The sequence below is a fragment of the Candida dubliniensis genome, chromosome R, assembly GCF_000026945.1.
Source record: "Candida dubliniensis CD36 chromosome R, complete sequence".
Lineage (NCBI taxonomy): Eukaryota > Fungi > Ascomycota > Pichiomycetes > Serinales > Debaryomycetaceae > Candida > Candida dubliniensis.
In genome coordinates this window covers 1,361,226-1,385,216 of record NC_012867.1, presented here as the reverse complement: position 1 = coordinate 1,385,216, position 23,991 = coordinate 1,361,226, and the positions used below count along the sequence as shown (strand labels likewise).

The following is a 23,991-nucleotide window of genomic DNA, read 5'->3' as shown; positions in this document are numbered from 1 at the left end:
ATATTTGATATTGTGTAAAGCTAGGTTTATTGTTCAATTATTCATTCAAAAAAAAAAAAAAAAAAAAAAGTGTTAAAGTTTCCACTTAATACCAATAGCAATAGCAATAGCAATAGCAATTGTAAGGTAAGATATATATATTAGATTCAGAGACTAACAATAACAATAACAATAACAATAGAAGGGGGTAAGAAAAAAAAAAAAAAAAAATTTTTTTTTGTGGGACTAATAATAATACTTGATACTTTTCTAATCATAAGCAATTGTGTAACCAAACCTATTTGAAGGAAACGGTAAACTATAAACGATAAACGGTAAACGATAAACGGTAAAGGATATGGAATTAAAAACGGTCAACTGTTATCTTACGCAGCCACAGTCACTAGGACTCCTACTCCTACTCCCACTCCCACTCCGCCCCCTTCCTTCCTTTTCCTCCTTTTCCCCCTTTTCCCACTTTCCTCCCTTTCCTCCTTTTTCCCCCCTAGTTTATTTATTTATTCAGTATTGATTAAGGTTAATTCGTTTCCATTTCTTATACCCTCCCCAAAAAAAAACCCACATTTCTTATTTTTATTTCTTTTCTTCTTCCAACGGTTATGTATTATGACATAACCCATGTAACCAATGTAACCCATAACCAAAACTTTGTTTGAAATCAATCTTCATGTGACGTATATATATATATATATATATGTATACCAAGAATAATAATAATAATAAAAATAATAATAAAAATAAAACCGCCATACTTATTTATCAATTTATTAATTAATCACTAACATCATCAACAAATAGCAATGATAAAAACCCAAAGTAATAATAAAAAAGAAAATATGACCCCACTAACCCCCCCCCCTAACCCCGTATAAGCACAAAAGATAATGTAGAAAGTAGAGAGTAGAAAGTGGATAAAAAAATGGTTGCTGGTTGATGAAAAAAGAGGATGGTTTTTTTAAATTTAAGTATATAAATTATACATTATAAAATAACAAAATGACTTTGATAAATGTTTATTTGGATGGTTAAACATCAATTATCAACATAAAATAAAGAGTGACTTCCCACCCACCCCTTCCCACCCACACCATCCCTCCCACCATCCCACCATCCCACACCATCCCACACCATCCCTCCCTCCTTATATGTGTATAGATAAGAACACCACACAAAAACAGATTAACAAGATTAGGAATAAGAATAAAAATAAAAATAAAAATAAAAATATAAGCCATAGTTCATAACCTCCCCCCGCGCCTCCTCCCTCCAATGCCTTATTATTGGTTTGTTACAATCCTTATCAACTATGTTTCAATATAACCGTTCAAACATATTACTAGTACAACACAAACACAAACACAAACACACAAAAAAGATAGACAGAGAGAAAGAGTAAATCCGAGTAGATCAGTGTTTTCATAACAAGTATCATCAATATTAAAAAGATTAACCTAAAAATATATTAAACCTACTTTACATAATTTTCATATTTAGTATCTACTACTACTACTACTACTACTACTACTACTACTACTACTACTACTGCCCCTTAACCACCACCTCTCACCCCCTTCTGTCACCCTTTGAACTGTTTATAGAAATGAGCGATTACGTAACCCTTGCACGAGGGAGAATTGGGGTTTTGGTATGTTTTTGTTTTTGTTTTGTTGCGACAGTCTGACAAAAAAAAAAAAAAGAGAGAGAGAGAGAATTTATACAAACTAATTATTATTATTATTATTATTAAAGTATAATTTATGATAAATTAAACAATATATATATATATATACATATATACATATATACAAGCTACAATTAAGTATCGTGTTTTACTTTTTCAATTTTTCAATTTTTTCATTTTTTCAATTTTTTTTCATTTTTCTAACTAACTAACTAACTAACTAACTAAGATAAATCATAACTTTATGATCATTAATCTTATCATCGCCACCATTACTGATACTACTACTACTACTACTTCTACTACTGGTACTAATTATGGGTAAATTATCTATATTAGATTGAGTAAATTGATGAAATTTAGAATATAAATTATTATTATTATTATTATTATTATTATTATTATTATTATTATGAATTAACTTTTTAACACCAATATTACTAGTATAAGTTACATTCATTATTGATTCAAATACTCCAATTAATTCTAATGATATTAAATATAAATAAATTAATAATATCATAATGATTATAATTATAGTTAAATATTTAATAAAATTTTTTAATCGATTAAATATTGAATTCTTTTTATGATTTTGTTTATGTTTTTTATGTTTATGTTTATGTTTATGTTTTAGTTTTTGATTTTTATCATTTGATTTGGAATTACTTTTACCATCTCCATTACCATTTTTGTTTTCTTTCTCTTCATCATCTTCATCATCAGAAGATGAAGAAGTTGATGATGAATCATTATTTGTTGTTGTTGTGGTGTTGGTGTTTTTGTTTTTGTTGGTTAATTTTGATATTAATTTTGTTTTCAATTTTTTTTTAAATTTTATTCGAGATTTTTTCCATCTGGCATCAAATCTAATTAATGAATTATCTCTTGGTATTAAATGATTTTTTTTAATTGTAGTTGTAGATGTAGTTGTAGATGTAGTTGGAGTTGGAGTTGAGAATGGATTTAAAAATTGAATTACATCCATTATAATAAATGTGATTGGTTAATAATATATATATATATATGATATATGATATAGGGAAAACTAAAAATTAAACTAAAAAAAAACAAAAGAAGAGAATAGAATTAGAAAAGGGAATGAATTCTTTATATATATATATATCAATAATAATATAAAACAAAAAAATCAGTTTTATTAAGGGATCTAAAATAAATAAATGTAAATAAATGTAAATGTAAATAAAGATCATTAATTACTAAATATTTACCCTTACCCATTTGATAGTGATAGTGATGATGATGTATTATTATCATTATTATCATTATTATTATTATACCAATACACTTATAGTTGGGTGCAAAATTCTTGAAACCCCAAAAAAAAAAAGAATTTATAATATAATATAATATAATATAATACAAAATATACTTTGTTGTCATTAACTACCAAAATTATTACTCATAACAAAAATATTAAAAAATCGAATTAATTTTTTTTTTTTTATTCCTCACAAACATCAATAATATTTGTAATTGGCCATCACCACCCATGGAAGCAGCCGTAGCAGGAGTAGTAGGAGTAGGAGTAGACATAGTGAAACTTGACAGAGTTAAAGGTAGATTGTTGTAAAAGTATAGTATAGAATATTAAGGTGATACCCTATACTGAATATATTTAGAACGTTAGTTCTTCAACAGTTAGTGGCTAGTCTAAAGGGAATTCTGCAGTACTTATAATTCCCTTCCTCTTTCTAACACACTCTTCACATTATGATTAATCCCCGCTCTTGTGGACAAGTGCCGAGGATTAACACACCCGTTAGTTAAGTCTCTTCCTATATATTCTATTTCACACGTGAATCACAATAACATATTAATTTATTATATTCAGTTTAACCCCTCAGTGTAATAACTTTCAGCTGTGGGGATTCGTCTTTGTGCTTGCATTACTTATATCACAACATTCCCCCTTAATGCAAGCTACTCTTCTTTAAACCACACTTGTTTAGTAATCTTGTAAACTTAACATGTTCCAACCCCTTGGTCAATAAATCCGCCTGCATTTCAACAGTAGATATATGACGGAACACGATTATCCCACTCGCAATTAAATCTCTGATATAATGGCAACGGATACTAATATGTTTAGTCCGTGCATGTAACGTAGGATGACTCGCTAAACTAATTGCGGACTGATTATCACTGTATACAGTGATTGGTAACTCAATAGCTAGGTCCATCGGATCCAAAACCAGTAGAATCCATACAATTTCTTTAGCAACTGAGCACATAGCATAGAATTCACTCTCTGTTGTACTCAAAGAGACGGAGTGCTGCTTTTTTGAAGACCAGCTGATAGCCGAACCTCCAAGTTTGACCAAATACCCAGTTAAAGACTTTCTATCTCTTGAAGTAGATGCCCAATCTGCATCACAAAATACTTGTATACCCTCATGGTTATTATAACTTAACGCAAAATCCTTCGTGCCTTTTAAATATCTAAGCACATGTTTAGCAGCTTTGTAGTGTCGTTCTTCAGGTGCATGGAAATGACGAGCTAACACACCAGTTATGTAAGCTGTGTCAAAACGACACACATTGGCGGAGAAAATCAACTTCCCGACAAGCGACCTATATTCAGTAGCATCGCATAGTTTTGGTTCAGCATCGATAGTCTCTAAGTCTAAACCACTCATAGTAGGTGTTCTCACGGTATTGCATTCAGTCATTCCAAAATCCTCCAACATCTTCTCAATATAATCACTAAGTGAGATTTCGATTCCCAATGGAGATTGTTTGATATTCATTCCAATGAACTTGGTTATACCCTTCATATCTTTCATACGGAAATTACTCTTTAGGAGCAGTTTAACCTTATCAATCTCTCCCTCTGTTTCTGCTGAAATTAGAATATCATCAACATAAACACCAACCATAATTCCTTTTTTCAAATATAAGCTTATCTCTGATTCAACTCTCTTAAAACCATCTTTAACTAATACATCAGATAACACACGGTTCCACACTGCTGGTGCTTCACGAAGTCCGTAAATAGACTTTACCAACTTGTATACGGTGTTGTTTTCTGACTCGAAGCCTGGAGCTTGAGTCATAAAGACCTCGGAATCCAAAATGCCATTCAAAAAGGCATTATTGACGTCCATCGCATGGACGATTTTGTTGGTAAGTGCGGAAACAGCAAGCAAAATTTTTATAGACTCAGTTCTTATTACAGGTGAAAAAGTTTCTTTAAACTCCTGGTTTTTCAGCTGCTGGTGCCCATGCGCCACCAAGCGAGCCTTAAACTTGTTTCCTGGTTTCTTCGAAAATACCCAGCGACAAGTAAGAATTTGCTTATTGGTTGGCCGTGGGACTTCAATCCAGGTTTGATTGGTTTGATGAGCAGCCATCTCGGCTGACATAGCTTCTAGCCAATTATCCTTTTCCTGAGTTTGCATTGCTTGTTTAAATGTGTTTGGAATCCCTTGTTCAGTTGGTCGTTTGATTATAAAACAATTTCCACTTATATTCAGTGAAGCAGCCAGATGCAGATGAATCTATTTGGACATTATCAATCTTATACTTCTTGTGGGCCTTAGTCACTGCATAAACTTTATTTGAATGTTCATTCACTTCCAAGTTTTGAACCACATATGTGTTGTCTCCCCCACAAATAGATTTATCAACCATCATACCAAAACCATCAATGACTAAGTCAAGGTTATCAGAAACAGTAGAATTGGAGCTAAGAAGGGTGGACACATCGCTGGAGTATTCATATTCCGATCCTTCTTGGACTATGGGAGGAGGTGGTAGTGATGGAGAAGATGGAGTCGAGGAAACAGTAGTTAATACAGGTGAATGTTCAGGTGATTGGTGAGGAGATGGATTGTCAATAATATCAATTTCATCAGATGTCACAACAGCTGTTGGTTCAGTTGGAAAATTTTGACTCGTTCGAGAAGGGACAAAAGTCTCCGATGTGGTGGAGCTTCGAGTGACACCAGGAATAGTTAACTTAGTTGCATTTATTTCAGAAAAATCAATAGATGAAGCCAAGAACTCCGAGTCCACAAATTTAACATCTTTGGCAACCACAATGGTCTTGGTTTGAATATCATATAGCAAGTAACCAGATTGAGTTTGAGGATAGCCAAGAAAAATACATTTAACACCATTAGGTTGAAGCTTGGATCGATACGTCGTGGGTACATGCGCATACGCTGTACTCCCAAATGGGTGTAACTTACTGTACTTTGGGGCACTGCCATACCATTTTTCATATGATGTTTGGTAGTTCAACACTTCAGATGGTGTGATGTTAAGAAGGTGGGCAGCCATGATAGTAGAATAGCACCAGAAGGTAGAAGGTAAACCTGATTGGCAAAGAAGGGTCCTCAGTTTATCCATGATTGATCGAATAGCTCTTTCAGCTTTTCCATTTTGGTGGGAATTGTACGGAATAGTACGCTCGTGACGAATCCCTTGTTTCAAACAGAATAATGACATATCTTGATTGAGGAATTCTCCCCCATTATCAGACCGTATGGATGACACTTTATATTCACCACGACCAGCAAAATAGCGCTCCCAGTGACGTATCCAATTGATTATAACTTCAGTGGCATCAGATTTCGATTGTAAAGGAAACACCCATTTGTGGCGACTAAAATCATCCACTATAACGAGAAAAACTTTTGATAAGTCCACGGCAGGACCCCCAAAGGGCCCGGCAACATCAAGATGAATAATCTGAAGCGGCGTTTTGGTGTGTGGACCGTCTGATGCTTTAGGGAACAGTTGGAAATTCTTAGTTTGCAAACATGAATCACAAGGACTTTTAATGTCCGCAGTTTTAGCAACATGACCGGCCAGGTCTAACATCTTTTTGAAAGAGGTAGCATTAGGATGACCAAAAGAGTGATGTAAGGTGGCCACTTGATCACGATTCAACACTGCACAGATGGCAGCAGACATAGGATTGACAATTGGCGACATAACACAGTTCGACGTATCACCAAAAGTACCAATTTTTCCAAGTGTGGAATGCACAACACCTTCATGGCTTAAGGTGATAGAGTCTTGTGGTCCACGAATAAGTGACTTGGGATTGAGTAAATTAACGGCCACATTAGGAGCAAAGCCAACATATAAGATCTCAACTTCAACGGAGTTATGATTGAATTTCAAGGTACCATGACCAAAGACCTTAAGGGACTCACCATTAGCAGCAACCACAGAGTGTGGTTCTGAAAAATGAGTATAATCATGTAAAAGACTAACATCATTGCATAAGTTGACAGACGCCCCAGTATCAATAATAAAGTTTGAAGCACTAGTAGGGTTAGTCAGGGACTCGACGGACAGAACTATAATGACATTGGCATTTTTAGATCCCTGATTGTTAGACCACTTATTAGCTTCAGTGCTGGTAAACTTAGTTGAGTTCGACAATGAGTCAGACACTGTTTCAGCAATTCTAGACTCGTCAGCATTGGTACCACCACGACGGCGATTGAAAACTTTCTTTTGACGGTAATAATCCAATTTCTTTTCAAGATTTGGAATCTTAATGCTTCCCCGTCTAGGCAGTGCACACTTTGAAGAAGTGTGACCTAAACCGAAGCAATTAAAACATTGATATCTGAATTTTGCTTCAACATTAGCGTCTGTGATCTGAATTGTGGACAGAGTCGTGTTGTTGATATAATTAACTGGCAATGACAGGACACCGGATGTCTGGTTAACTTCTGGATGTAAAGTGAGAAACCGTTTGATACCAGTGACTGTTAACGAAGGATCAAAACCTTCAAGATACTTCAGGTTAAAGTTGGACTTAGATAAGTGAAGCCAAACAAATGGTAAAATTCCTTCATGTTCATCTGCTGTCAACAGGTTCCAAAATTGAAAAAATTCCTTTTGGGTAACTAATCTTTTCTTGATGTCAACCAGCAGATCAAGCAATTTATCCCATAACGAGGTAATGACTTGAACTTTGTCAATAGTGAACATTTGACTGTATTCTTCAACAATTTCCAGGTAAAGAGCTTTGCCCATACTTCCCAAAGTACGAGCTTCCCTTAAAATTTCTTTATCAACTGATAATTGTAATAACAAATCAACCTGCTTATTGAATTGCAAATTGTTAGCACTAGCTCCAGCAGCAAGGGGAACATCTTTGACATAGTTTCCAAAATTTTCAGAAACCCCTTCTGCAATAGTAATGAAGTTCTTTCTCCATCTGGTGAAATTTGCTTTGGACAGCAAGATGTATTCCGATGGAATGGTGAGGCCAGTGAAGATATTGTAAAGGCTCATAACCTGTAATTGGCCATCACCACCCATGGAAGCAGCCGTAGCAGGAGTAGTAGGAGTAGGAGTAGACATAGTGAAACTTGACAGAGTTAAAGGTAGATTGTTGTAAAAGTATAGTATAGAATATTAAGGTGATACCCTATACTGAATATATTTAGAACGTTAGTTCTTCAACAGTTAGTGGCTAGTCTAAAGGGAATTCTGCAGTACTTATAATTCCCTTCCTCTTTCTAACACACTCTTCACATTATGATTAATCCCCGCTCTTGTGGACAAGTGCCGAGGATTAACACACCCGTTAGTTAAGTCTCTTCCTATATATTCTATTTCACACGTGAATCACAATAACATATTAATTTATTATATTCAGTTTAACCCCTCAGTGTAATAACTTTCAGCTGTGGGGATTCGTCTTTGTGCTTGCATTACTTATATCACAACAATATTAATAGTGTTAATAGTGTTATTATAATATATGAAACCGCCCCCTCCCCTCCCCTCCCCCCCCAGACGTTTAATTGTAAAGTTTATATATGAAAATTGAATAATTTGACATGTCAACTTTCCAACTTCCAAAGTCAGTCCACTCCAGCCCACTCCAGTACAGTCCACTCCAGTCCAATGTTAGTTTTAGTTTTAGTTTTAGTTTTAGTTTAAGTTTTAGTTTCTATCGGATCGGATTTAACAAGAAAAAAAAAAAAAAAGGAATCATAAATTTCTTTTTTTTTTATGTTAAAAAGAGACGTGATGACACTTTCTTTCACATTAAACATGACAATTGTTTATATTGAATAAATGAATATATAAGGAGTTGACAATACTACTACTACTAATACTAATACTACTAATACTTGTTAAGAAGAGATCATATATATATATATATTCTTTCCTTCTCTTACTGACAACAATTAATGGGGTTGTCACATCTTACTAGTTAAGTCCGTCAAATGGATCATTTCTTTTTTTGTTTTTTTAAACAGAACGCGTCGTTATTGATATATAAACTAGTAATGTCATAGGCCTTACAGGGCATAAGTCCTTTAGGCACGTGTATTGGGGGAAAAGGTGGAAAGTCGTATGAAGAGTGAAAGTATAGAACTACGTAAGTAGAGGCGGCGAGCACCCGTATTTATAGTATAATCAGGAATAGTAGTGTGTTAACCAGGAATGATCATAATGAGTCATTTTCCCGTGACAAGTAATATATATATATATATATATATATATATATAAAGAAAATAGTTTAATATAGTTATAGTTATAGTTATAGGAAGGGGATTAGTAATTAAATAGTTTTATATAATCTATTGATTAAATAAGAAATTCCATCAATTGTGCTACCATAGTATTGTGGAACCATTGATTTAAGAGATATTAATCGATGATAAGATTAATTACAAACAAAACAAAACAAAACAGAAAAACAAAACAAACAAAACAAACAAAACAATTTTTTTGTTGGTTGAACCATTAAAGTTGGAAATGATAAATCAAGCATTGCAATATAGTATTATATATCGATTGGTAAATTCTTCTTCTTCTTCTTCTTCTATAAGACGTAATCCCCCGGAAAAAAAACTTGTGTTGGAAAGCTGGAGAACTCTCACCTCAATTACCTTTAAACAAGGCTAAAAACCAAAAAAAAAGAAACCAACCAACCAACAACGAATTACAAGTTGCAGATGAAACGTTGAATATAAAGTGATGTTTGGAATTTGATCATTATTAATTAATTAATTAATTAACTAATAGTAATGAAATTTCAATGCACACACACACATATATATATATATAGATATATATATATGTGAAGAAGTATCCTTTCTTGAAAACTTATTCCTTTAAATAATAATAGAATAATCCATCATCATCATTATCATCATTATTATTATTATTATTTTAATTTCTACATTCATTATAGATTAAAATGTCAGGAATATTAACAACAAGTAATAATGATGAAAATCATTGATAATGAATTTATTATTACAATTACCAATAGAAATCATTGATTATATATTCAATTCAATTATGGTAAATTAAAACAATTAGAGAGGAATTATTAAAAGGATCATCAAATTCATCATCATTGGTATCATCATCATTGGCATTATCATTGGCATCACCGATTAAAAAAACGTTATGTATTAAAACATTTATATTATTCCCGTTAGAATTGGTAAAATTAAACAATTCAAAATAAATTTTGTAATATTGATGATAATAATAATAATACATATATAAGTATTATTATTGATGATGATGATGAACAAAACACCACCCCAACCCCCCCAACCACCAATTATTTACCCAATTATTTACCCAATTATTTCTCCAATTATCTCTTTAAAAAAAAATTTTATCATTTAATATTTTCAATTTATTATATAAATTTATTTTTTCAAAATTATATAACCCCCCTCCGAACCTATCATAACCACCAACAATATATATAGATATATAAATATATAGATTTGGTTTGGTTTGTTTTGTTTTGATTAGAATAATAATACAATTTATTAATTAATCTATGTTTTTATAAATCTCGTAAGAAGTTTTATATTATTATTATTATTATTAGTATTAGAATACTTGCAAAATACATTAAAACATTAAGGGAGGAGGAGGAGGGGGAGGACAATTCTATTTATTATCATTAGTCACACACACACACACATTACAAATAATATCATAAACCTTGATTACGTAACACCATCAGTAGTAGTAGTAGTAGTAGTTGTTGTTGTTGTTGTTAATAATCTCCCTCCTTGATAGTTATATGCAGGAAATGAGGGAAATGTTTATTTAAATTTTTGCCTTCATTTCCTCCGCCTTCTTTTCAATCTTCTTTTCAATCTTCTTTTCAATTCATTATCTTCTTTCTATATCTATTACTTTTCAACATTCTTATCAATTACAATAACATTTATTTAATGTCTTTATATACTGAATTACCACAATCAGCTCCACCATATTCCGAAGAAGCAACAGGAGTTAATGCTAGTACTGGTACTAATGCTCCACGTCAATTTGGTGATAATATTCCTGATGATTTCAAATATTCTGTTTCTGTAGCATCATGTGAATTACCATTACGACAATTATTTATTAGAAAAGTATATCTGTTATTAACAATTCAATTAATGGGTAGTGTTATTATGGGATTTATTATTCGATCATCAGATCTGATTAAATTATGGACCATTAGTAATACTTGGTTATTAATTTTATCATTTATTGGATCAATTGGATTTATGATTGGAGCATTTTTTAAAGCTCGGTCTTATCCAATAAATTTAATTTTATTAATTGGATTTACTATATGTGAAAGTTATACTTTAGGAGTAACTTGTGCATTTATTAATAGTAATATATTAATTGAAGCTATATTATTAACATTAATTATATTTATTGGATTAACTATATTTGCTTTTCAAACAAAATATGATTTTATTAGTTGGCAAGGTATAATTGGTATGATATTATGGGGATTAATTGGTTGGGGGGTTATTATAATGTTTATACCTCATCAACAAAATTCTTTAATGGAAAATATTTATAGTTTTTTAGGAGCTATGATATTTTCCATTTATATTATTATTGATACTCAACATATTATGAAAACTTTACATTTAGATGATGAAATAATTGGTTGTATTTCATTATATCTTGATATAATTAATTTGTTTTTATTTATTTTAAGAATTTTAAATAATAATCGTGAAGATTAAAGGATAGGGTGGAAGGGAGTTTATATTTTTATAATTGAAGTAAATTCTAATGATACAAAATACATATAAAGAAGTAAAATTAATGTAAATATAATTGATGTAACTGTTTTATTAATCATATAAGGTTTCAGTAATCGACGTTTTTTTCTAGACGATTTTGATGATGATAATGATGATGATTTGATAGATTTTTTCTTTTTATGGTTTATTCTTTTAAAACTATTTAAAAATAATTTTGTTATTAATGCCCATTTAATTAATTTTGTTGGTAATATAGTTTTGGAAGTAGTTCTAGTTTTTGAATTTGTCATAATAATGAAAAATATAAATGTTGATTAATTGATTAAATAAAAGATTATTCATTTTATTCTTTGAAATAATCATCATATTATATATATATATATATATATATATGTATATTTATAGCTACTGTTGTCGATTTAGATTAGCTTATTACGCAAAGGAAATGAATGAAACATACTAGTGGTGGTCATATACTCATTACTATAAAAAAAAACACTCCTTTTTCAATCTCCAATATTGTGATATTACTCCAATTCAAGTTTAAACGTGTTTCTTAAGGTTATAGGTTTGTTTGTTTGTTTGTTTGCTTGTTTGTGTATATGTTTATGTGTGCATAATTTATCTTATTGTTAAGATCTAATTGTACATATTTAGACCTAACACTATTAACTCTCCGTTACCATGTCAATCATTTTCATCTCATTAGTTATGATTATGTTGCTCTCTACTACTATTATTAAATAAACGGCAATGTTTCAATTAAGTAATGAAAAAAAAAAAAAAAAAAAAAAAAAAAAAACTTATGTAACAGGGTCTTTCAATATACTACTACTACTATAACACAACAATACACATTACTTGGTGTGTTATTTCATAAAGGAACAATATAAAGAAAAAAAAATTGTTTATGAATCTAGATTTATTCTAACAACAATTTCATTTTGTACAAATCTGTCAATTGAAATTCTATACACCAAAAAGAAAAGAATGAAAAGTATATTGTGAATTGTATATTGACAATTCGGCTATAAAAAAGTTGTAGCAATTCCAAATAGGAAATAGTTGCTTGTGTTTAGAATTGGAATGAGTTGAGTTGAGCTGAACTGAGTTGAACTGAGATGAACTGAGTTGAGTTGAGGAGTAAAAAAGTGGAGAAGGTGTTTTGAAATTGTAATAATAATAAAGTATAAATATATAAATCATCAATATTGCATTACATATATATATATATATATTACTATGGTGTGTGATAAAGAATTGTCATGATGATTTTTCTTAATTAACTAAGATTCCAAAAAAAAAACAAAAAAAAAAAAAAAAAGGAGAGCAATTATATGTATATTGAATGTCTTCATATATCTTGTCATGCTCTCAATCGAGTTGCTTAGAGTATGAAATTCAGTTATTATAAGTCCCTTCTTCTTTTTGTGGGGGGTGGGGGTGGGGGTGGTAGATACACCAATTACTTGCTTGCTATTTGTTATTATATATTATTCGCTGATCAATTAAATAATTACCCATTTTGTATTATTCTGTTTAACAGGGACGACCCATAAGTGTATATAGCACCACCCCTCCCCCCCCTCTTTTTTTTTTTTTTTTTTGTTTTGCAACTTACAAAAATCAACCATCTAATTGTTATCATTAGCTCTTCTTCCCCTCCCCCCCTAAACCCTCTTAAACCCTCCTATTTATTATTCTTATTGTACTACTACATTCAAGGCATAAACACTCATTCTCTTATAATGGTGAATCTAAACGATAATTGGATATTTTCTATGTATATCATATACCTCTTTTTATTCGTAACATACTTCCATATCCGGATCATAGGAATTGATAAAAATATATTCTAAACATAAACAACTACAATCAATTTCTCAAAATTATATACTATCATTCCTTGCAAAAAAAAAAAATATGAATTTTAGAGAGTTATTTAATAACTCTCTACTTACCCCCCTTTTTTTTTTTTTTTTTTTTTAAACACATGATTTACCCTCATTTAAGCATAACCCTGAATACCTCTAATAATTTTTTTCCAAATAACAAATATGAAAATTATAGATGATGATGATAATTGATCATCGATTTAAAAGTCTCGACTTTTGTTGGAATGCCGAGGGCTAAGTTTCGCCTGTTCTTTTTTTTGTTTTTGTTTTTGTTTTTGTTTTTGTTTTCTTTTGCGGCAACTATTGGCGATTTTTTTGAATTTCTTTTTGCTGCAGAATTGAGTCACCGAATTTTTGAATCTCAAAATAGATCATGATCATGATGATGATGATGATGATGATGATGATGATCACTAAACCATAATGGCTGAGATTTGAATACGATAAAACTTCTAGAACAAGGCTTAAAAAAAAAAAATTGGGTTACGCAAAAATAGAGATAAATGACTTGCATTCCGCAAATAGGAAGGGGGGGGTAAATTTAGTAAAGAAATGATTATTATTAAGAACAACCAACCAAATGGATAACTTAAATTAGAAACAACAAATAAATAAATAAAAGCTATTAAATTGTATGGTGTGTGTATTTGGTATAATCAAAAACATTTAACGTTACTAATTATAGTAAAAACGGACTTTTTCTTATCGTATAAATTATAATAAAGAAGAAATCTAGATTGTAAATGGTGTGTATCTATTATCTCCTATCTTTTGTTTAGCCCTCCCTTCGCCCCCCCTCTCTCTCTCTCGTGATACTAGTAGATACTCATTTAACTAAATTTGGTTTATTAATTAATTACTTATTTACTTTGTTAGGTTTTTGAATATCTAGTGGCTGGGTTTTATATACATCGGTCCGAATTGTTCTTTTTTCTTAAGCCCCCTTAAAGATTCTTTTTTTTTTTCTTTTTTTTTTTTGTTTCTTATTTCCTTCTTTACATTTTTCCGGCCGCAATAGAAAGAAAAAAAGAAGGAAAGAAAGAATGCATGTTGTTGTTATCTCAACCAGGAGTTAGCTAACTAGGCATAAGAATATGAATCCAATGAGGTTTAGGTTGTTAAGTAATATTGGCTTGGTAGTACTTTACTATTTACTGTGCCTCTCTAAAAATTAGAAATTACAAATTACAAATTAAGGGGGAGGGGGGGGGGGGGGGGACGGGCGAAATCCGTTACCTGTCAAAAGAGAAATTTAAACTATTTAAAATGGAACCAATTTCTCTTTCCCCCTTTTTTTTTTTAAATTTAGAGTTATATTTTAACAATATCTTCTTATCAAACAATTTATCATCATGTTTCTTGAAAATTTATTAAACGAACATCATCATCATCATCATCATCATCAAAGACAATACCCACCACATCCACCATACTATCATCCATATCAACATTATCATTATGATGATATGAAACAAAATATTTATTCAAATTATTATCCTGGTCATACTTATACTCATGTTCCTCCTGCTTCTCCTTCACCACCACCACCACATCCACCACATCCAGAATTTGGTTTTAATGATTCACCATTTAATGACTCTCATCATCATAGTCATCATCGTCATTCACTTCATCAAGATGATCCTATGAGACCACATGGTCATCATCACCACCACCATGGTCATCATTGATTTATTAGCATGGGTTGCAAATAAATCATAGTATTTTGGGATTGAAAAGTATTTTTGGTTTCGGTTTTGGTTTGGACTTAGTTTGGATTTAGTTTGATATTGATATTGATTGAGATTATTATTATTATTATTATTATTGATAGTAGTATTAAAATGTGAAAGTTTATGTTTGTTTATTATTATTACTTTTTTTTTTTTTGTTTTCAATTTTTATTCTTAGTTTGATTATTTCAATTATATTATCATTATTTTTATGGTTTTATTACATTTGTGATTTTGTATAATATGTATATTGTTTGTTTGTTTGTCTGTTTGTTTGAGGGGGGATGTTATAAACCCATTTTATAAATTTGTATAGAAAATAAAATAAAATAAAATAAAATAAAGGAAATTTCATCCATTAATACTTTACTCTCAATAAAAAAACAAGTTCAAAAATCATTCATCTTCATCAACATTGGTTCAATTGTTGTTGATTTTAAGTTTTGCCTAGTAGTATCACGATTATCAATTATACATTAAGTTTTTTTTTTTTTTAAAAAAAAAAAAAAGAATTACATATATTATATATTATATATTATATATTATATATTATTAAAAAGTTTGGACTAATATAAGGAAGAAAAGAAAAAAGAAAAAAGGGAAAAGAATTATTAAGGAAATTAAATTGTGAAAAAAAATTGAATCAACAAACAAAAATGATTAAATAACTGCCAAAAAATGGGAGTGTGGAGTCTAATTGTATTATAATAAATTGTCCATTGTTTGTAATATTTTTCTCTTTTTGGTGGCGGTGGCGGTGGCGATGGGTGTACCTGAATCCAAATCATGTAATATATCTTCAGAATTAGTAATAGTTTTCGATCTTTGTAATGTTGGTATTCTAGTAGGTGAAAGAGATTTCTCATTACTATCACCACAAGTAGTATTACTTCGATGTAATTTAATTGGTTTAAATTGATTATTAGTAATATTCATACTTGTTATGGGTATTCTTGAACATTCTTTAATAGGTGATATTTTCATGGTATTAGCATCAAATTGTTGAATTTGAGTTAATTCTTCATTGATTTTATTTAAATTATTATTCATTTGATCTTGATATTTTTGTATATCATTAGATATAACATTTATTGATGATGTTAATTTAGGTTTTAAATCAAAATCATTCAAAATATCCAATTGTGAATTATCTTGTTGAAATTTATTTATCTTGTCACAAATATCATTACTGTTAATAATATTTTGTAAATTTTCTTGACAATTTTGATGGAATTTATTATTATTATTCAAATCAGTTTCTAGTTTTGGTAATAAATTATTGATTTGACTATTCCAAGAATTTTCCATTTTTAATACATTTTCTCTTTCTTTCGAAATTTCTTCATTTGATACAGTTTTATATTTCGTAATAACATTATTCATTGTCAATTCCAATTCTTTGGTCATTAATTTCTTGAGATTATCAACTACAATGGGTAAATTCTCTCCAAGAATAGTGGCAAGTTTGGAATTTAAATTGGTTTCAATATTATGTAAATAATCATCTTTTAAAAATCCTGATAATTTCTCATTAATAATTTTAAAATCTTGTATCACTTCAAACGTTTTGGTATAAAATTCTTGTTGAAATGATAATAAATTATCAAAGTTTTGTTGGAATGTGGAAATATAATTAGTTAAATCTTCATTCACTATATTTCCAACTTGTAATTGATAATCTTGTAAATTTTTCCCAAGTTGTTGTTTATATTCATCCAAATTTTTAATAAATTCCAATTGGAAATTATTCAATTGATCCACAGATTTATTATCTTGTTGTAAATTCCTACTATCATTAACTAATCCAATCGAAGTATGTAAATGATTTGATAATAAATTAACTAACAATTCTGCTGAACTAGAAGATTTTTCAAATGCTCGTTTCAATTTATTATTCAATTCATAAATGGTTTCTTGGTTGGTTTGATTCAACCCAACGGCTTTATGATATTTAGTTTCTAATATTTGCAATTTCAGTTGATAACTTTGTAATTGTTGTTTCATATTATTAATTTCTTCCTTATTTTCCAATTTAGTATATTCTAGAGTTTCAATTTTCGCTTGTAACAGTTCCAATTTCAATCTATCTTCTTTAGCCCCAGTTTTCAATGATTCATTTTCTTGAATCAATTGATCATAATTTTCTGGATCTAAATATACTCCATTCTTATTTCTTGTAGCAATTAAATCCATATTTAATAAAGTTAATTCTTGAGCCAAATTCTTCACCAATGTTTTTTTCATGATGATTTCTGAATCATGACCAATCATGGGGGCATTCTTAATGTTTTTTGCTTTACTGGCATAATCTAATGTCGAACATGTTTCCAGTAGATTGACTTGTGCTGGAGAAATAGTGGCAATTAAAGTAGTTTTAGTATTGCCACCTAATGAATCTTGTAAAATATGAGTTAATTTCGATTCTCGATAAGGAATATGCAGTAATTTTTTTTCATTCAATGAATTTATTACTCTACCCAAAGTTAATAAAGATTGATTTATCCCTCCAGCTTCTTTGACTATAGACCCTGATCGACTAATATTTTCTGAACCAGCCAAATCAACTAAATTCATTTTCGAAATTCGATAAACTGATTCTTCATTATCGTTTCCCGATGGTGTTAACGATGTTATTTTTTGATATAATTGTACTGAAAAAATAGTATGTGAACGTGATGATGTCTCATTTAAATTGGTACTACTGGTTTTCTTTTTTTGTAATCCCATTTTTAAATATTTAATTCCTTGATTATAATTGTTTATAGTATATTCAGTTAAATTTTGTATCCCAATAGATTTCACTTTATTGGCATTTATTTTTTCATGAATTCGTAATTTTCGATTATTACTATTATTATTACTCAATAAATCAATCAATTCTTCATTATATATTTCCAAATATGAAATTTTCACCATATAATCAGTTGTGGTGGTATTGGATAATAAATTTTGAAATAATTCACCTAATAATCTGGGGATGATTCCTGCTATTTCTGAGCTTTCATCAAGTTTATTATTATTATCCATCCCACTCATAGTATAAGTTTTCCCCGTACCAGTTTGTCCATATGCTAAAATAGTAACATTTATCCCTCGTAAAAAATCTAAAAGTAAAGGATGAGCAAGTTGAGAATAGATTAGATTTTGATCTGCTTGAGAACCATAGATTTGATCAAACTTGTATGTTCGTTTCAGGTTTGTATCTAAAGATGAAGCACTTGTATTTGGTGTTGCAGATGTTGTATTTGTGGTGGTGTTGGTGGTGGAAACATTAGTGGTGGTAGTTGTTGCCTTGGTATAACCTTGATTGATGGTAATATATGGTTCACTGATAGAGAAGTTATCATCAGTCAATTCAACAACTATAGGAGATTTAGCAGCAATCTCTTGAGAATTCCTTCCTCGACATCTAACAACAACCTGTATATTTGACATGATTGTAGAAATGAAAAAAAAAAAAAAGGAAGTAGATATAATCTAATCTATTTGAATCAAAAAACAAGGAAGAGAAAGTTTGGCAATGTGAGAGTGAAAGAAAGAAAGTGTAAACAAAAAACAAACAACGAACAAAAAACAAAAAACAAAAATCAACAAAAAAAAAAAAAATTAAAAGTCGTGATTGACCTATATGCAGGAACACTATAAGGATATTACTACCACTATAGATTTTAGATGAATAAAAGACATAGATTCCTCTAATAGTTTTAATTAAAGAAATCATCTTCATCTTCATCATCTTCATCATCATCAGCTATATTTTTCCTAGTGAAAGTTATTTTTGTTTGTTGCTTTTGTTGACTATCTCTACTTAATCCATCTAAAATTTGGACAATATCTTTTTCACCAAGTTTTTGATGTATTTGACCCATTGAATATAATTTAATAATATAATTTTCAACTGCTTGAGATCTATCGGGTCTAACAATCCTTACACGACTTAATCTTTCTCTAGCATCATTTGTTAATACTCGATTTAATATGGTTATTGTCATATTATCATTAGCCAGATCTTGTGCGCCACCAGAACCACCGGAAGATGGGTTGGCACCACCCCCACCAGAAGTGGCATTTCTTTGTAATTCTGCTAATCTTGCTTGTCTAATAGCATTTAATTCTGCGTCATCCATAGTGTATAGTTTTGATAAAAGTGTATAGGGGAGTGGGTGTTAAGAAAACAATAATGTGTGGTAGTAGCCAAGTACAAACAAAATTTTTTGGTTACATTTAACACGAACTTTTCTTGTATGAGAGGGAAGAAATTTTTTTTTTTCTGTCATCGAGTACACTACCTTAGCTAAAGTAATTTCTTTCTCTCACTTTTTTTACAACTCAAATTTTTTTTTTTTTTGAACAACAATCAATAAATCAAACAATAAGAGAATTCAAACAATCAATTGAACAAGTGAACAGGAACTTTTTCATTCAACCTCAAATCCAAAAAAAGACAGAGACAGAAAGAAAGAAAGGAAGAGAGAGTAAAAAAAAAAAAATTCAGTCCTAAATTGGAATGCCCTCTTATTAGTTTCAGTGTCTTTTGTTTATTTCTATATTTTCCCCATATATCGTGTCCACTTTTTAGATTGATTGACTGATTCCAGAATCAACAACTTCAATAATTGTCCAACAAGTTTCATCAAGTGTGTTCTATTTGAGATACATTAATACTATCATATTTACATATACTAAAAGTGTGCTTCTTTTTTTGTTTTGAACAATTTCTTCCTTCCAGAGTTTAATATAAATATAGAAATATCTTCTAAATTTTTTTTTTTTTGCATCACAGTTATCAAATACCAGACCACTTTCCCTTTTCCACTTGCATATATAAACCTCAATGAGTTCAGATAAATCAAATTTACTAAAAAAATACAAGATTGTATTTCTTGGTGATCAAAGTGTTGGTAAAACTTCATTAATTACCAGATTTATGTATGATACATTTGATGAAACTTATGCTGCCACCATTGGTATTGATTTTTTATCGAAAACAATGTATTTAGAAGAAGGCAAAACTATTAGATTACAATTATGGGATACTGCTGGACAAGAAAGATTTCGATCATTAATACCTTCTTATATTAGAGATTCTCATGTTGCGGTAATATGTTATGATATAACCAATAAAAAATCATTTGATAATCTAGACAAATGGATTAAAGATGTGAAATTAGAAAGAGGTGATGATGTAATAATAGTATTAGTTGGTAATAAACTGGATTTAGCTAGTGATAAACGACAAGTTAGTTTAGATGATGTTGAACAATTACAAATTAAAATTGGAGCTAAATTTTTCATTGAAACTTCAACTAAAGCAAATCATAATGTGAAATTATTATTTAAAAAAATTGCTCAATCATTACCTGATTTTAATCAAGAATCTAATGATAAGGCAAATGATGATCACAACCAAAACAATAATCAACTGGAAACTATTGATATAACTATTGATAATACTGCTGGACCAAATTCACAAGGTACCAGTACTTGTTGTTAGATAACAAGTAGTGAATACAACAACGACCAAGAAGGTAGAGGTAGGAGGGGTAGATAATGTCATAAGTATATTAAAAGTCCATACGTACATATATCATCATTTATTTAATCAATTAGATCAAATTCCCAATTTGCAGATTGAACACGAAGTTTTAATTTATCTAATCTCTCATACAAATGACGTCTTGTCTTATAATAGGCAACCACATCAACATTTGACTCTTCAGCAATCTTTTTGGCTGAATACAGTTTAGTAACAATGCCATTACTAATTATATCATTTATCAACTCAATTTGTCTTTTTAAATCATCAATATCAGCAATAGCTTGTGTCATTGATCGAAGAGGTGCTGTAATATCTTTATCATCATAAGTAAACTTTATTTGATTGTTTGATCGTTGGATTTTAATACTTATATCAACAATTAATTTATCAATTTCTTCATATTGTTTAAATAATTCATTCGGATCAAATGGAGGAGTTTCACCGTTTTGAGCTAGACAACATTTCAAAATTAATGATTCAACTTTATCAGCATCTCTTTCTAAGTTTTTTTTCAAATTTAATGCTTCTGCTAATTTCATTGTTGTCCTGAAATATATAAATGGATTATTGGTGGTAAGATTATATATATATATATATATATATATGGTATGATATGAAAAATAAAAAAGAATATCTGAATTTATAGATGTAAATAGGATAATTTTGTCGGTGATGATGAAGAAGAAGAAAGGTGGAAGTTTTTTTTTTGGTAGTTCGGGTGTAATTGCTCTTTGTTAATATCATATTCAATTCTATTTTTCTACATAGACTCTTTGACTCATATAAACAAACAATCAATTGAACAAGTACTCACCCTTGGGTTAGATATGTGCTTCCAATATTGAATAAAGATATGAGTAATTGGTATTTGTATGTTTATATTTACTACAGAACATGAATGAGCCAACTATAAGTTAACTGACTTGATTTGAACTTGCCCTCAATAAACTGAGCTCAATTATAGACAACCATTCCTTTAAAATGTAAGTTCTAAATGGTTTCGTCTAGCTCAATATAGCCATTAATGTTTGTAACCTCCTTCCTTCAATTATTTTGCCTCTTGAAATGCATTCTTGTGTAACAAAGTAATTATGAGTAAATCATCATCATCATCTCATTTTGTGAAAGAATTGTAACTTTCCATTTGTTTGTGTTCTGACTCACTTCTTAATGGATTGTTCATATTGCTCTATTTCTACAAACTCTGTATGATCAGGAAGTTTCTGTTAGATTTAGTGCAGTGTCACAGAGTTAACTCAAGAACTCATGACATAGTTTATGTATACATACCGCACATATTATATATATATTCTCGTTCTTTTCTATTATTATACTACTTTACTTAGATTAGAAGGCCTTTAGTCTCCATTTATATATATTCAGCTTTCTCGTCTAAACCTATCATTCTGTCTGTCTGTTCATATTACAATGACACAAAGTGTTTCTCTCAGTTTGCTCATCGTTTTTGTACTAGACTTGAATTACACGACTTGGGTTACACTTCCATATTCCAACAGTTTCTACCGATTGGGGGGTTAATTTGTATTATCGTGTAGTGGGTAGTGTGTGTTTTGGTACAAAAACTTTTGTCTATAAATAGACCTGAAAAAGTTCACAAATTTTTTAGTTTTTCCTTCTTTTTTTTTTTTTTTTTTCATTAACAGAATCAAATTCAAAGAATTATTCATTCTAGACATTTAATCCTTGGCTGTTGATTGATTGGTTGATGGTGATGGTGGTATTGGGTTGCTAAAAACACAATTAAACATTTTATCATTTATTCAAATGTCTTCCTCCATGAAGTTAGCGACGGCTCTTAAACAACGAGTAGTATTAAGGAAGGAATTGTTTGAACTAGAAAAGAAGATTAAATCATCATTAATTCTGCAAGTTGGTATGAAAAAAATTAATGATCCCGATGAATTGCATTTAAAATATATTAAAAAATCTCAAGAATTAGCTAAATTAATAGCATCAATAAATTATACTAATAATATCACTCCAATAGAAATTGAAATTGAAAATGAAAATGATTCCACAATCAGAGATTATGATAATATAAAAACAATTAATGATGCATTGATATGTCGAGATCGAATATCGAAAAAAATCGAATTTGTGAAATTTATAATATCGGCAGGTAAAGAACAACCATTAAATTCCAAAGAAGAAATTAAATTTGTATCATTTATTGATATTAATAAATATGATACTTTAGTTCAAGAATTAAATAATCAATTTGAAATTTTGAATTTGAAATTACAAGAAATTAATTGGCAAGTTGATCTTGTTGAAATATAAAATGATAGATGATAAATTGTGCTGAGTCATCATAAATATTCTTTATTTCAAGTTAAAAAAGGATTTAAAATATTGTTGGTACTACTTATTTCTTTCCTTTCTCCCAAAACGAATAATTGAATTAGAATCACATACAAACCCTAAAACCTTATTTATCTGATTCTATTAGTTATTAAGTACAAAGTTATTATCAATTGTTTTATTATTTAATATCCCTGCAAGGTCTTGATCTTTGTTTTTGTGTTGGTTCTAATTCTTTATTCTTGTTTTGGTGTGCTTTGTTTAGGCATGGCAATCAGGAAAAAGTGAAGATAATGAAAGGCGATGGAATAAGTAGGAGGGTGGGTTCGGGGACAATATTTGTATAGTTATACATACATTAATGTAAATAAAGTTCTTAAATCATAAATTGTTGTAAGTTCAGTGTTTTCATTTGAGTTGTTGGAGGAATAAGCAGAGTTTTTGAGTCAATTTTGTTACCAAATCTTCATGATAAATTCCATTCAACTATTGTTGGAATTTCCAACCACTCTTCAACAAAAGATCCATACCAACTAACGTACCTAGCTATATAAAGTATCCATAAACTCAGCCTATACAAGTCAATGGACATCTGTTGTTTGAAGCAGTTTTTGCAACCAACAACATACTGTTTTTGTTGTATTATACACGACTATAATACAAAGAGGGAGGGAATAGAATTTTCTGGAAAAAAAAATGAAATTGTTGTTTGAAAAATTTGAAAAATTTCTCTTCCTGTTTCTCGCCCACTTTCTGTTGATGTTGTAATTCGTACCAACTATTCCGGAAC

General features: G+C 29.9%; 10 protein-coding genes across 10 annotated transcripts, besides 3 other annotated features; 4 read left to right on the top strand and 6 right to left on the bottom strand. All coding sequences in view use genetic code 12, as the record gives it.

Annotated features, from left to right (window-relative positions):
* Positions 1-1,901: 1,901 nt before the first annotated feature.
* On the bottom strand, positions 1,902-2,669 carry CD36_32120 (conserved hypothetical protein; the record flags this gene model as incomplete). The annotated part of the gene is made up of 1 exon (XM_002422129.1): positions 1,902-2,669. The coding sequence occupies one exon, from the start codon at positions 2,667-2,669 to the stop codon at positions 1,902-1,904; it is 768 nt and encodes a 255-aa protein (XP_002422174.1).
* Positions 2,670-3,173: 504 nt separating this feature from the next.
* Positions 3,174-8,402: a mobile genetic element.
* Positions 3,616-5,103, bottom strand: CD36_32110 (transposon polyprotein reverse transcriptase, putative; the record flags this gene model as incomplete). The annotated part of the gene is made up of 1 exon (XM_002422128.1): positions 3,616-5,103. The coding sequence occupies one exon, from the start codon at positions 5,101-5,103 to the stop codon at positions 3,616-3,618; it is 1,488 nt and encodes a 495-aa protein (XP_002422173.1).
* Positions 5,135-8,032, bottom strand: CD36_32100 (transposon polyprotein integrase, putative; the record flags this gene model as incomplete). The annotated part of the gene is made up of 1 exon (XM_002422127.1): positions 5,135-8,032. One exon carries the CDS (start codon positions 8,030-8,032, stop codon positions 5,135-5,137), a length of 2,898 nt encoding a protein of 965 aa, XP_002422172.1.
* A 569-nt stretch (positions 8,403-8,971) lies between the features above and the next one.
* Positions 8,972-9,157: a mobile genetic element.
* Positions 9,158-10,893: 1,736 nt separating this feature from the next.
* On the top strand, positions 10,894-11,691 carry CD36_32090 (conserved hypothetical protein; the record flags this gene model as incomplete). The annotated part of the gene is made up of 1 exon (XM_002422126.1): positions 10,894-11,691. One exon carries the CDS (start codon positions 10,894-10,896, stop codon positions 11,689-11,691), a length of 798 nt encoding a protein of 265 aa, XP_002422171.1.
* Positions 11,692-14,959: 3,268 nt separating this feature from the next.
* On the top strand, positions 14,960-15,298 carry CD36_32070 (conserved hypothetical protein; the record flags this gene model as incomplete). The annotated part of the gene is made up of 1 exon (XM_002422125.1): positions 14,960-15,298. The coding sequence occupies one exon, from the start codon at positions 14,960-14,962 to the stop codon at positions 15,296-15,298; it is 339 nt and encodes a 112-aa protein (XP_002422170.1).
* Positions 15,299-16,042: 744 nt separating this feature from the next.
* Positions 16,043-18,775, bottom strand: CD36_32050 (kinesin-like protein, putative; the record flags this gene model as incomplete). The annotated part of the gene is made up of 1 exon (XM_002422124.1): positions 16,043-18,775. One exon carries the CDS (start codon positions 18,773-18,775, stop codon positions 16,043-16,045), a length of 2,733 nt encoding a protein of 910 aa, XP_002422169.1.
* A 269-nt stretch (positions 18,776-19,044) lies between these two features.
* Positions 19,045-19,467, bottom strand: CD36_32030 (DNA-binding apoptosis-related protein, putative; the record flags this gene model as incomplete). The annotated part of the gene is made up of 1 exon (XM_002422123.1): positions 19,045-19,467. The coding sequence occupies one exon, from the start codon at positions 19,465-19,467 to the stop codon at positions 19,045-19,047; it is 423 nt and encodes a 140-aa protein (XP_002422168.1).
* A 707-nt stretch (positions 19,468-20,174) lies between these two features.
* CD36_32020 (GTP-binding protein, putative) lies at positions 20,175-20,834 on the top strand (the record flags this gene model as incomplete). The annotated part of the gene is made up of 1 exon (XM_002422122.1): positions 20,175-20,834. The coding sequence occupies one exon, from the start codon at positions 20,175-20,177 to the stop codon at positions 20,832-20,834; it is 660 nt and encodes a 219-aa protein (XP_002422167.1).
* A 104-nt stretch (positions 20,835-20,938) lies between these two features.
* On the bottom strand, positions 20,939-21,418 carry CD36_32010 (conserved hypothetical protein; the record flags this gene model as incomplete). Its single annotated transcript, XM_002422121.1, has 1 exon — positions 20,939-21,418. The coding sequence occupies one exon, from the start codon at positions 21,416-21,418 to the stop codon at positions 20,939-20,941; it is 480 nt and encodes a 159-aa protein (XP_002422166.1).
* A 685-nt stretch (positions 21,419-22,103) lies between these two features.
* Positions 22,104-22,395: a mobile genetic element.
* A 269-nt stretch (positions 22,396-22,664) lies between these two features.
* CD36_32000 (conserved hypothetical protein) lies at positions 22,665-23,180 on the top strand (the record flags this gene model as incomplete). The annotated part of the gene is made up of 1 exon (XM_002422120.1): positions 22,665-23,180. One exon carries the CDS (start codon positions 22,665-22,667, stop codon positions 23,178-23,180), a length of 516 nt encoding a protein of 171 aa, XP_002422165.1.
* Between the last annotated feature and the right edge of the window lie 811 nt (positions 23,181-23,991).